At 37.2% G+C, this 14,470-nt stretch overlaps 1 protein-coding gene across 1 annotated transcript; it reads left to right on the forward strand.

The window, feature by feature from the left end:
- Positions 1 to 1,846: 1,846 nt before the first annotated feature.
- Positions 1,847 to 11,507, forward strand: LOC140145332 (uncharacterized). The gene is made up of 4 exons (XM_072167087.1): positions 1,847 to 1,958; positions 6,960 to 7,113; positions 7,862 to 7,980; positions 11,172 to 11,507. Exons 1-4 carry the CDS (start codon positions 1,935 to 1,937, stop codon positions 11,505 to 11,507), a joined length of 633 nt encoding a protein of 210 aa, XP_072023188.1. The 5' UTR covers positions 1,847 to 1,934.
- Positions 11,508 to 14,470: the final 2,963 nt, after the last annotated feature.

The following is a 14,470-nucleotide window of genomic DNA, read 5'->3' on the forward strand; positions in this document are numbered from 1 at the left end:
ACAAACAGGTCTTATTATTAAAGCCGCAATATACAATTTTTGGCCAAATTTTTATTTGGTTATTCTGTGCCAAATAGTATAAAGTAATATCAGTAACAACTGTCTGGAAAGTTTTCAGGTCATTTCAAATCAAACTTATTGAGGTAAAATTAAAATAAACTCAATTACTATCTTAACCACTTAGCTGTGGTGTTCTGTGGAGGATTTGGTGGTCATAATTATGACTTTAATTCAAAGTTGTTCTGTTGTCTTAAAACAATGAATTTGGCTGAATTCAGTTTGGTGTAAGTTGAGATATGTGCAAACATTACAAATAAACAAAAAATAATCAAGTTTGAAACACATTAACCAAACTCATTTCAAGATAACGCAAATAATGTGTCCGAGGCAGTAAAAACGTAAATAATGGGTGAGGCACAGCCAAACCCATTATTTAAACGTTTTTACTGCCGAGGACACATTATTTGCATGTAAAGGATAATGCTGCACCCTTTGTTTCTATTCTATTACCACAAAATAGTGCGATTTAAAGAGAAAATATCACATTTTTTGCCCAAATATTTCAAGTTGTTTACCTCAATGTGGAGCGCCTACGCGTAGCCAAAGCACAAGTGATAAAGTTCGTTGCCCTGGCCACTTTATTGCTAATTAATGGTCTTTCACGTGACGTGTTTCAACAAATCACAGTGCGCGATTTTGAATAATGGGTCGTGGGGGTAATAGAATGTATATTATGGCTTTTACCATTTTGGGACATGCAGTACTATGTAATTAAAGTCTTTCAAATGTGTCAACCAACTTAACTTGTCAAAACTAAATTGAGACGTCTCTTGAGATGCTTGGTTGGATGAATATTTACCCTAGTAAATCAGCTATCCTTGAGATGAGCCAAAGAGGATGAAACTTAAGGGTCTGTAGATGTAAGAACACTTATGGTAATGGTTGGCATCAATGTACTTGTAAGTACTTGTGCAAATGAGGGAAAGGTTTTTTATTCTCAAGAAAATAAATCAGGAGTTATTAATCATGTATTGTTTTAACTATATGAATATACTTCAAAATCATTATTAAAACCATGCGCAAATGGTTCATAATTATACATGTATATATTGGGCTTATCCATTTCAAGTCCACACTCCCCCTGTGGAAGATTTTTAAAATACATGTATGTTCCACAGAGGGAGTATGACTTTCAAATGGAATTAGCACATTAACCAACTCTTTGAAACTCACCCTCCCTTTGTGGATATCAAGCTCAGAGATTTAGGTTGAATCTTTCTCAAAGGGGGTATGAAATTGTAATTGTGCTGCCAATGTGTTCCTTCCATTTGAAATTCACACTCCTTCTGTGGAAGATTACCCAAAAAGTTCCAGACTCCTATGCAATGAGCAATTGAGGTGTTAAATTGGTCATTATTTGTAGTCACCATGCATTTTAGAATGTGCCTTTCAAACTTGAATTTGAAATTCAGTTTTGACCCCCCTATTGGGCTATTCCATTTAAAATCCACACTACCCCTCTGGAAGATTTTGAAAACAATGCCACAGGGGGAGTATGAAATTCAAATGGAATGAGCACATTAGGCAGCTCCATTTGAATTTCATATACACCGTTAGAACACTGTTTAAAATATCGATGTTTAAAAGAATGTTGTTTAAAAACATAAACACCATTGTTCAAAATCTAAAAATCGGTGCTTGATTGTTTTAAACAACTACGTATCAAAAGAATAAAAAGAAACACGTACATCAATGTAAAGTTTTATAAACAAGAGTTGTTTAAAAATTCCCGGGGAAAAGTCACGTGATTACGCTTAGCCAATGACAGCGCTGGTCAGAAAAAAGCAGACGACGAAGCCTTGTCCATTCTTCCATCATGGCGAATGCAGTGCATGAAATGTCTGTGAGAGATCGGCTCATTTCATGGGGTCTTAATGACCTTGTTCAGACGTTTCAAGGTAATATATTTATTCTTCTTAAACTATAGAATATATTGACAAATTTTCAGGGTACAAATAGTTTTGTTAAACTACAATATCGAGAATCAAAGTGAACCGTTTCGTGCATGTCACTGCACTGTACTGACATTGCAATGTTCATGTATTGTGAGTACCGTCGATCTTCGTCGCCGAAAAGGTGCGAAGAAACATTGGATTTTCAACCTCAAAATTCAACACGAACAGAAAGTTATGTTTGATGTAAAATAATGTAGAATAAGATTGTGTGTGCCCGAATTGAAATATCAAGTACACTATGAGTAAGCCTTGCAAGTAAGTGTAAGTGGGGAAAAAAGTGAAAACACAGTGTTTATGCAGGGAAGTGCCACTGGTTTATCACTTTATGAAAGTGATCATCATCATGGTGATATATAATGACTTATGAGCAGTAAGCTTACAATACATTTATACTCACAGTCACACATTGAATCAGACATTGTCATTGGCATGACAGACCTTCGATTTTTGACATTTATCTCAGCGATCAATTCATGAGGATTTAATTTCGCGAATCTGTAGGTTTCAGCGAAATTAAATACCACACAAAATTTACTCGAGAACTCTAGCTTTGAATTTGCACATTGTGCACACGATAGTTACGCATTCGACAAAATGTTCGATGCTATAGAAAAATTATTTAATTTGTGTACATCGTGGAACATTGAACTACGCTTGTTACTCCGCGACTAATCATGCTAATACACGCGCGTACAACGCTACTCTACGCGTCCATACTAGCGATTTTATCGACGTAAGTACAACAGCTTACTACGGCTACGCACGGCCACGCAAAGAGTGTGTTCCACGATGTACACGAATTAAATAACTTTTCTATAGAGTACGTTGCTATCGTTTTTCGGTCGGACAGCGGTGACATTTTTTGCACCGGATGTTATTTATTCTGTTAATGTTGAAATTTGGATGAAAGTTATTTTGATGAGTCAACTGTATTTTTTTGAGTAAAATTTGGCTATTTTGAATTTGAACAGTCTAAAATTTTGTTGAAGTGCAATTTTAGCAACATTTTTGATGCGATCGCCTGTCGTGATCGGCTGTGTTTACTTCTGAACTTCCATTGCTTTACACGGTGTCATGCTTCAGCGAATCCGACTAGATTTTGAATGCAAAGGTCTCTAGACTCTAGCCTCGATTAAGCTATCGGTGAGCAAATTCGTGGCTAGACTTCTCGAGCAACACGAAATTAAAGTGTTTTACTGATCAAGAAATCTATTTACTATCCACGACGACACGATAGTTACTGTGTGGATAAAGTGTGGAACTATAACTACTTCAGTCACTCAATCGTCGCCAATTTTCAAACGTATTAAAACAATTCTTTGTGAAGTTCAATGTTACCGAAATTTATTTTGATGACTTATCTGTATCTTCAGAGCAAAGTTTGATAATTTGTAAGAGGTTAACCATGCTAACAATTCGCCGACATGTCATTTGAGCAACTTTTTCGGGCGCTACACCCGTCGTGATCGGCGTTGTTTACATCAGAATTTCCATTGCTTTGCATGGTGTCATGCTTCACTGATTCTGACGCGTTTTGAGATAGCTCCACGTTCTATCCTCATATCCATCATCGGTTATCCGTGGCCTGGATTGAGGATAGACTTTTCGATCAAGTTTTACAGGACTTAGTCATAAAGTGCACGATAGTATAATCATGATAATCAAGTCATATATATATATTTTTTTTTTGATGAAGATTGTTTGCTGGTTTGCATATGAGTCATTCCGTCTCAAATCACCCTCTTTTCAAGAAAATTGCCAGGTGACCCCTCAGATTTTGATGAAACTCCTCTTAAATATTGGTTTAGGGCCGGAATGAACACACACAAAATTTAGCCTTGTACTCTAAATCGTTTTCAAGATATGGCCCTCTAAAGATTTGTCAAAACCCCCACTTTTGCTTTCGCAAGGCGTCGCGTCACTGATTTTTTTTACATTTTGAAGACTCATATTTTCTGAATGCAAGCAGATAATAGGCTCAAAATTAGTACTCTGGGTAACTTTTCCCCATATTTTCAGAATCTTTAATCGAAGGCTGTGTTTCTTGCGTAATTTTTGACTCAGGGGTACCTGAAAATGCACATTTGTGCCACACGGCAGTACTTTTTCCAATTTTCAAGGTCACATATTTTCAAAACGAAAGGATCATGGTATGCTCTAATTACAAGTATGTGATATTTAGGCAAATATGTACATTTCTAAGCAATTATAGTCTTAGGAACCAACAAATAAGGAAATGGTAGGGCCCCAAAGTTGGACCCACAGACTTCTGGTCCCAAAATAGCGCCCCTATCCATGGCTGATTGGCCACGTGGACAGTTCACCAGAAATTTGAAAGTTACGTCAAATTAACATGTTTATATAATCTACATACATATAAGTCAAATAGCAACTTTGTGATGCATCTCTTTCATGGTCAGATGGAGTCTTCAAAAATTGCCCATTTTTAGCCCAAAGTAGCCAAATTCAGCAGCCGAAAACTTTTTTTATGTCGACACACTGTCGACGTCGGCATACGAAACATGTCGACATTAAAAAACGGTGCCGACGACGGCACTACTGCACGCACAGTCTCACAATCTTTCAGTTTCATGTATTTTCTAAGATGGCGATTTTGTCAAAAAAAAAAATTTTGTGCGTTGATCAACTGGACATCTTTTTTTTTGAGTGGGCTACTATAGTGGAAATTTCAATTGAATGAACACAGCTTTCAACAGCTGTATTCGATTCAACCGTGATCGTATTTCGCGTATTTCAAACTACAACACGAACGCATGACCTTGGATACAGTACTAACCAATGACAAGTGCATTGGCATGGTTGGATTCACGAACCGTGTTATGCACGCACAGTCGCACATGCTGGCGTACATCACGCTGTGTACGCAAAAAATCATCACGCTATGTCAGGCTGTGTTCATTCAATTGAAATTTCCACTACAGTAGGCCTACTACCAGTGCACTTCGGCGGAACTCCAAATTTGGATACATACATCCATTGGCTTAGGAAGATTTTCAACATTGGGGGGGCTGAAAAGTGAAAAAATTAGGTGGGCCACCCTGGGGAGTCCCGGAGTCAGAAAATTTTGCAAAATATAGGTCACAAACACGCATTTTCCTCTATTTTATCACAATTTTAACTTGACCTAGGATTATTAGGGGGGGCTGAAAGGTATTCCAGCCCCTCACTGTAAATATTGAGGGGCTGAGCCCCCAAGCCCCCAGTTCCTAAGCCTATGGTATCAGAATTTGGATAGGCCTACTCCGTGTTCGAATTTTGATGTACCTGTATCCAAATTATTTTATCCAAAATTTGTAGTATACCTATCGCTTATCTAGTCATAATGGATGGGCAGGCCAAATATTTTATCGGAGTGGATACTGGCTCCACTGGTACACACCGACACCGCCTGGCTAATAATTATTTGTCTCACAATCTTTCAGTTTCATGTATTTTCTAAGATGGCGATTTTGTCAAAAAATGTGCGTTGATCAACTGGACATCTTTTTTTTTGAGTGGGCTACTATAGTGGAAATTTCAATTGAATGAACACAGCTTTCAACAGCTGTATTCGATTCAACCGTGATCGTATTTCGCGTATTTCAAACTACAACACTAACGCATGACCTTGGATACAGTACTAACCAATGACAAGTGCATTGGCATGGTTGGATTCACGAACCGTGTTATGCACGCACAGTCGCACATGCTGGCGTACATCACGCTGTGTACGCAAAAAATCATCACGCTATGTCAGGCTGTGTTCATTCAATTGAAATTTCCACTACAGTAGGCCTACTACCAGTGCACTTCGGCGGAACTCCAAATTTGGATACATACATCCATTGGCTTAGGAAGATTTTCAACATTGGGGGGGGGCTGAAAATTGAAAAAATTTAGGTGGGCCACCCTGGGGAGTGCCCGAGTCAGAAAATTTTGCAAAATATAGGTCACAAACACGCATTTTCCCTCTATTTTATCACAATTTTTAACTTGACCTAGGATTATTGGGGGGGCTGAAAGGTATTCCAGCCCCCTCACCAAAATTATTGAGGGGGCTGAGCCCCCCCAAGCCCCCAGTTCCTAAGCCTATGGTATCAGAATTTGGATAGGCCTACTCCCGTGTTCGAATTTTGATGTACCTGTATCCAAATTATTTTATCCAAAATTTGTAGTATACCTATCGTTTATCTAGTCATAATGGATGGGCAGGCCAAATATTTTATCGGAGTGGATACTGGCTCCACTGGTACACACCGACACCGCCTGGCTAATAATTATTTGGTGCAGAAGGGACACTAAAATGAATACACGGGATCGATACACGTGAATTGCTATGCACGATTTTGATATCAGACGAAAATCTTCTGATACCGGGTTAGAAAATGATGAATATCTCCCGTCATGATTTTTTTCTCAAGAAACCAGATTTGGTCTCATAAACTTGGAAATACGTGTTTAACAGATATGATAGTCGCTAGAATGCGCTTTGAAAATTGGCCGTGCGCTTTGAACTCAAAATTTGACCATTTTATATTGCGTTGGTCCTGTTATGGACTACAGCGTGCAGCGTAGTACAGCTGCACTCACTGTAGGCAGTATAAAAGTCGATGACCATTGACCTCAATGGGGTATACAAGCTTAATCACGCATAACCAAGATCGATTACCCGGCTATTGTGAGTAGCCTTAGTTATGTCCCTCGACTAATTATTAGTTTAAAAGAGCTTTAAAGGTTTGAACCAAATGGCTAATCGTGGCTGTGGATTTAACCTACCATGGCGATTCCTGCCATGAAGATATAGGGTCGATGACACTGTGTGGTATCTACTATTCGGCTTGCCCATTCATTATGACTAGATAAACGTTGGGCAAACTAATTATGTACATTTACAAAAATCATCTTTAATCAGCTCGGTTGGCTACGTTTTTTTAATCAATGCAGATAGAACAGGATTTTGCTGAAAAATTCCTGTCAGCCGATAAGATTTTCACAGTATGGCCTACTTATGCATGGAAAATAATCGACTATGGCATAGCAAGATGCCCATCTTGGAGCACATTGTTGGATGTGAGTGACATCACTACTCTTTCACAAGGTACAGTTTGTAGGGGTGATTGCACCATTGTAAGTAGACGACTCCTAGTCTACTTGTATATTATTGAGAGAACTAGTGTCTGCAGCTCAGAAAAGCGATCTTTTTTCTTCCTAGTAAGCGCACTCCCTCCGTACTGATCTTTCAATTGCGCTTACTCCGTATATATCTTACCCTCGCAAGTAGACAATTATCATTGGATTGATTCGCATCCAAAAACTGGACTGGATTTTGGCCAGATAGTCAGGGCGTGCGTACAATCAACCAGGCAGCTTCCGCTAATTGTTTTTCTGTCCCTGATTGGTTTAGACGCGGTCAGACCAGTGATTGACAGCTGAGCCTGCTACACTATGATTGGACGAAAGGTGAAATGCCCGTGAAATGATTCCGCCAAGTCCAATGACAATAGTCTACTTGCTGTAGGAAGAAGAAAGTTCGATATTCTGAGCTGCACACATTCTACTGAGCCCAGCTACTGAGTAACTTGGGTTTTAAAGTTCATTTTATGATCTAAAAATGGCTTTTAATGGGAATAATACAATATGCTTATTAACATGACTCACAGTGAGACAAACTAGCTGAAAATCATCCCAAAGCTCAATAATAAAGATGAATGAAAATTATTAAAGAGACTCCAAAGCTCCTGCATTTCAGGCACTAAGTGCACGGACAAGAAACTCGCACACAACCATGTGTAAGAATGATGACAGGACCGTTATTTACTTATTTCTTTGATGTTATTTTCCCACAGAGGAGCAGGAGGTGCTGGCTTTCAGCATGTTGCCTCTTATTTGCAGAGGGAGAGCCAAAGGAATGAGGGGGAAGTGTTCATTCAAATGTTCATTGGAAGCATTCATTGACCTAAAACCAGTAAGTTTGCTTTCTGTGTTGTATTTGCTCTTCTTTCTTAAACATTTGACTTGGCATAGTGAGGTACTTGCATATAATTTTTGACTTGGATCGGCAATCTGTAAGTCCAATTCATATGAACATTGAAAGCCCCCATATCACTGAGGAAATGGTCCAAAATTGTGCAAAGTCGACGCTCAACCTTGCACGATTTTGCACAACCTTGTATGTCGTCATTAGGCAGGAAAAACCTCCTATGTACTTGTGGCTGCCAAAAGGTTACATAGGAGGTTTTGCTGTAAACATGTTCAGGGGCCAATGACACATAGGCAGTGGGGGGCCGGTGCCCCCCGCTCATCATCGCCGTCGGTTCATGTAAGGCTGTCGTTGGTGAAAAAAAATTTGGATGAACAATAGACTATTTTTTGTACCCTGCCTATCCATGATTAAAGAAAAACAGGCAAAATTGTAAAAAAATGTTTAAAAATTGTGAAACAAATTGAATTATACGTAACATTTTTGTATTTTAGGTTGGTAGCGCCTATTATATCCTTTTTTTTTGTTTTTTTTTTTTGTTTTGTTTTTTTTTGCTCTTCACTTTTTCAAACCACCGAAAAAAATTTGGGTCAACAATTCACAACTTCTGTCGGCAAAAAATTATTTCCGTCGGTACATTTACAAGTTGTGCCCCCTCGGTTCCGAAAACCTGGCTACGCCACTGCACATAGGAAGTTTTCCTGCCCAACGACGATGTATTTGTGCAACTTTATGAAAAGTTTACGCAACTAACCACAGTGTTGCAAAACTTTTAGCACTTTGCATAACTTTGTGCAACCTTAAGGCAGCTTTGCCCAATTTTGGCAACTTTTGAAAATTTCCACTGTGACATTAATTATCATAAATAAAGGTGTATGAAGTACTATGCTTTCACACCCCCCCCCACACACACACACACAAACAAAAAATAATAAAAATAAACAAATCACTCCAGAGGTTTAATTAAAACTTCAGTTTAAATCAGTTAAACCATGTCAATGTTCGAAGCACTTTCGTCTGCTGCAGTTGTCTGTAGACCTTTTCCCAAATATCCATTGGGTGTGGATTGTTATCCGTACACAGAAGTTTGTAAATGCTGACGTTTGAACCTGGGGTGAAAACCGAATTTGACCAGGCGCCTAAGTGGTTCGGATTTGTACTTGAATTAATTTGTGTAGAAATTTTAAAATTGAAGTCAAAGAATAGTTGAATCTCAACTGGAAGTGTTTTAACAGTCCAGAAACAATGATGAGCATTAAGGTTGGTCTGAACCATGGAATTATGGAAAACGCTTTTGGTCTTGTAACTTCTAAATTGTTGATCTAAAGTGTATAAAAGTAGACATATTTAGAATGGAAATGACCTGACAAATCCAACGGTGATGTCAGATTTATGTAAAAATGCTTATTTTTGGACAAAATCATCAAAAAGCGTGATTTTGACCCAAAAATTTTCGGTCACCGTAACTAATTATTTTTTCAATAAGAATTTTTTTCTTATTGAAGATCTAGGATCCGTTTTTTTATTTTTTTGAATTTTGACCAACTTTTAGAAATATGCACCAAAAATGGTTGAAATTTGACAGTTTCAGCCTAATTTAGGCAAATTGGCTCATATTTTTCTTTTTTGATGGAAATTAAAAAAAATTAAAAAACGGGTCCTAGAGTCGAAGGACCTGTACAAGATAAGACCAAAATCTAACCTTTATTTTCCATAATTATTCTGTTAGCGTGACCGAAAAATTGAAAACATGCATTTTAAATCGCCGTTTTGTATAAAAAGTGGCAGTGGACAGCAATCAAACAGCCCATATTTTCAAACGTGATCATCTTGATTCCTGCAATTTGCGCAGCTCGTAGTCGTAATTAAGATACAACTTCTGCGCACGTTTTACGAAAATCCAAGCAATATTTTCCATAAAAAAGAGGAATAATTGTTTGTCAAGCCGTATGAAATTCCCGGCCAGCCATGTTTTCGATCATGTTTTGTTTTGATGCTCCGCGCGAGATACGCTGTCAGGGTGAAGCGCACGGGGAAACTCGCCCTGGCTTGTTGCGTTTTGCATCGGGCGCGCGGCAAAAATACGCGCTCGTTAGCAACGAGCTTAGCAAGATTTCCTGCCATTGACCATGTGGACGATTTCAGATGGAAAAGGGTAAAATAACATATTTAAAATGATAGAAATTTGGTAAAAAATTAAAACCTAAAATTTTTCAGTTCAAGCTTAAAGTACACAGACTAATGAGTATAGAATTCAAGAGAACTGTAATTCGCATTTTTAAAACATGCCATGGTTCAGACCAACCTTAAGGTGGTACTACACCCCTGATAAATTTTGTGACTAATTTTGCATTTTTCTCAAAAATAACTACACACTGGTAACAAAAGTTCTGTATATTATTGGGGCAAGGAATCCAATTACTTCACTGAAATTTCAGTGATTCAAGACAATTGGTTCATTTTATATGTTAAGAAATGAGGTACATTCTAGCGGTACCTCTTTTCTTATCATAAATAAGGCCAAATAACAAAAATAACATGTATATCGTCCGGACTTTTTCAAAAATCGGTGAGGGAGGTCCTTATTATTTGTTATTGTGTTATTTTTTTACCATTCATTTATGTGTAAAATTGCAATTGCAAAGTGTTTGTCAACACATAATCAAATCGGGGAGGCCCCAGATATTTTTGTTATTTCCCCAAAGCCCTACCCCTAGCTTGAAGAAAGTATTTGCAATGTGTTTATAAATGATAACCAAGAACTTCTGAACATGTCTTTTCATCACAAACATTTTAGAAATAAAGTAAGGGAGCAAATGGGAAAAATAACAAAAATATTTGAAAATCTCCAAAAATCGGTGAGGGCTGGGACGATATACATGTAATTTTTGTTACTTGGCCTAACGTACGGCTTGTCTTGAGTCACTGAAATTCCAGTGTAATAACTGGATTCCTTGCCCCTATAATATACATAACTTTTGTTACCAGTGTGTTATTATTTTTGAGAAAAATGCAAAAATAGTCACAAATTTATCAAGGGTGTAGTACCACCTTAATATAGCTTCATATTAATGTTTTGACAGCATGACCTTGTGTACATATAGCTATCAATATTTCAATGCTTTGCCCTGCTTCATCTTAAAATATTTGTATTTTTTCAATTTTCTTATTTTTAGGAGGGTACAGACTTGGAATACTATATCAACCAAATCGACCGGAAAACAAGACCACAACCATTCATCCTGATCATAGGGGGATCGCGCACAAAGCCTTTACAAACCTTTGTCATTGTGGAACGGCAAGGAGTACTATGTTCAACCATGACCAAAGCCATTGATTATGCACTCAAGTTGCATTATGTCCTTGATGTAGTATACCAAGAGCAATGCTTTGCTGCCTGGCAGTTCTTGCAAAGTGTGGTGTATCAGTTACCTGGTGATGCAACATCAAGTTCTGTCCCGGGGGTCACTCCCATTGTGGCCTGTACACCATCCGCGATAATCAACTTTTGAAAAGCACCCTAAACAAGGATTTATCCCTTGGCTAAAACGACACCCTAAACAGGGATTTCATTCCTAACATCAAATTTCATACCCTAAATTTCATTTCCGCGTATTTAGATATTGCAATTTTGCTACCCTTTTTTCCAATTTTTCATGTTTTTGACACCCTAAACGCGATACGCCATGGATCGTGCCTACCCACCTAAAAAACGACCCTTTTACGCGTTTTCATTATCGCGGATGGTGTACAGGCCACAATGGGAGTGACCCCGGAGTTCTGTAAGGAATTTAGAACCTATCTTAAATCACTTGAAGAGGAATGAGGAAAAGTGTTCATTCAAATGTTCATTAGAAACATTAAGGAGATTGCGATTTACAGGTTCGTAAAAAAGCATACCAGAAACACCATAAGAAATCATGTCATAACTCAATAACCACAATGCCTATAAAGTTGTAACTTTGTAAATACATAATTTCATTTTCGAGACTTCAAGGTGAGGCAGCACTATAAAGTTTAAAGTTGAGGTAATGTTGCTTGTTTGTTGGTCGTGTATCCTGTGAGACCAAGTGTTAATACTAGATATTTGCACCAACTTCTTCTTGAGACATGTTTGAGATTTGAACACAAACAAAGCACCAACAGGTTTCAGCTTGGTGTCAAATATTTTATGTTAATAGCAATGTCAATTCCTCATTGACAATGCACAGTGTTGTAGTAGAGATCAATGAACTTTCCAATTGGAGATTTGTGTGGTGCTCAGTGCTCTATGGCAAAATTGGGGAGAGTGCATTTTTGCTAGTAAAACATTTGATCATCAAGCTGAAATTCCAATGTTAGTTGCTATTGACCTGACATCTATAATGAAAAACATTAGTTGGTGCTCAGTATGCAATGGATGTATTCACAACTTCTATCATTGAAATGACATTCTGATTATTCTAATATTGTACTATATGTTTAATGAATATGAGATTTGAACACAAACAAAGCACCAACAGAGGTTTCAGTTTGGTGTCAAAATGTTTTATTGTTAATGTCAATTCCTCATTGACAATGCACAGTGTTGTAGTAGAGATCAATGAACTTTCCAATTGGAGATTTGTGTGGTGCTCAGTGCTCTATGGCAAAATTGGGGAGAGTGCATTTTGCTAGTAAAACATTTGATCATCAAGCTTAAATTCCAATGTTAGTTGCTATTGAGCTGACATCTATAATGAAAAACATTAGTATGCAATGGATGTATTCACAACTTTTATCATTGAAATGACATTCTGATTATTCTAATATTGTACTATATGTTTAATGAATATGAGATTTGAACACAAACAAAGCACCAACAGAGGTTTCAGTTTGGTGTCAAAATGTTTTATTGTTAATGTCAATTCCTCATTGACAATGCACAGTGTTGTAGTAGAGATCAATGAACTTTCCAATTGGAGATTTGTGTGGTGCTCAGTGCTCTATGGCAAAATTGGGGAGAGTGCATTTTTGCTAGTAAAACATTTGATCATCAAGCTTAAATTCCAATGTTAGTTGCTATTGAGCTGACATCTATAATGAAAAACATTAGTATGCAATGGATGTATTCACAACTTTTATCATTGAAATGACATTCTGATTATTCTAATATTGTACTATATGTTTAATGAATATGAGATTTGAACACAAACAAAGCACCAACAGAGGTTTCAGTTTGGTGTTAAAATGTTTTATTGTTAAGGTGGTATTGGAGGCATTTTGGAAGTGCTTATTCATGTTTTAAACATATTAATTGAGTAGGGCAGAGAACACTGACAAATATGCCTTTGTTTGAAGCTAATCGACATACGGTTTTCATAATACATACATTTTAAATTTCTTTGTATTGTATTGTTTTTATCGATAATCAATACAGTTAATGAGCTAATATGACTTGAAAGCGATCATTAATATGTAATTTTTGCCAATATTTTGCTCAAATTCAATGCATTTGTTCATAACATTTTTATTTAATAGAATATTGGTTTCAAACTTGGTCAAAGTGACTTCCAGATAATTTATGCATAATTAATGAGCTAGCCGCCCTAATTTGCATAATTAATCAGCATTTATGCACATTAGCTCATTAAATATGCAAATTAGGGGGCGGCTTCACTATATAATACATTAGAACATATTAGAAACACTGACCAAGTTTCAGGGCAAAAGTATGCAAAATAAAAGTACCATGAATATTTATGCATTGATTTTAGCAAAATATTGGCAAATTACATATTAATGAGCCTTTACAGTCCTTTTAGCTCATTAACTATATTGATTATTGATAAAAACAATACGATACAAAGAAAATATAATTTGATGTATTATGGAAACCGTATGTCCGATTTGCTTCAAACAAAAGGCATATTGATCAGTGTACTTTACCCTACTCAATTAATCTGTTTAAAACATGCTCAAAGCATTTCCTAATTTCTAGAAAATGCCTCCAATACCACCTCCTTAAATAGCAATGTCAATTCCTCATTGCACAATGTAGCTGTGGTAGTAGTAGGGGTCAATGAACTTTCCAATTTGAGATTTGTGGTGCTCAGTGCAGCTCTCATAAGGCAAAATTGGGGAGTGCATTTTTGTTAGCATGGTTAGTAAAACATTTGAACACCAAGCTGAAATTTCTCAGTGTTAGTTGCTTTGACCTATTATGAAAAACATTAGTTGGTGCTCAGTATGCAATGGATGTATTCCAACTGTTATCATTGAAATGACTTTCTGCTTATTGTTCTAATATATTGTATTATATGCTTAATGAATATGAGATTTAACTCAAACAAAGCACCAACAGGTTTTAGACTGGTGTCAAAATGTTTTATTGTGAATACCGATGTCAATGCAATTCCTCTTTGACAATGCAGTGTAGTATAGTAGGGGCAGTGGCGTAACATCGGTGGAGGGGGGGGGGGACAGTGCCCCCTGAAGGTGTTGATCGAGAAATCCA

This window comes from Amphiura filiformis, unplaced genomic scaffold (genome assembly GCF_039555335.1).
Source record: "Amphiura filiformis unplaced genomic scaffold, Afil_fr2py scaffold_221, whole genome shotgun sequence".
NCBI lineage: Eukaryota > Metazoa > Echinodermata > Ophiuroidea > Amphilepidida > Amphiuridae > Amphiura > Amphiura filiformis.

Bases quoted from the DNA above. Each gene is read 5' to 3' on its own strand.
- LOC140145332 (XM_072167087.1), top strand. From the start codon at position 1,935: ATGACCTTGTTCAGACGTTTCAAG. The intron at 1,959-6,959 runs GTAATATATTTA...TAATCAATGCAG, and splicing joins CCTTGTTCAGACGTTTCAAG to ATAGAACAGGATTTTGCTGA. The intron at 7,981-11,171 runs GTAAGTTTGCTT...TCTTATTTTTAG, and splicing joins CATTCATTGACCTAAAACCA to GAGGGTACAGACTTGGAATA.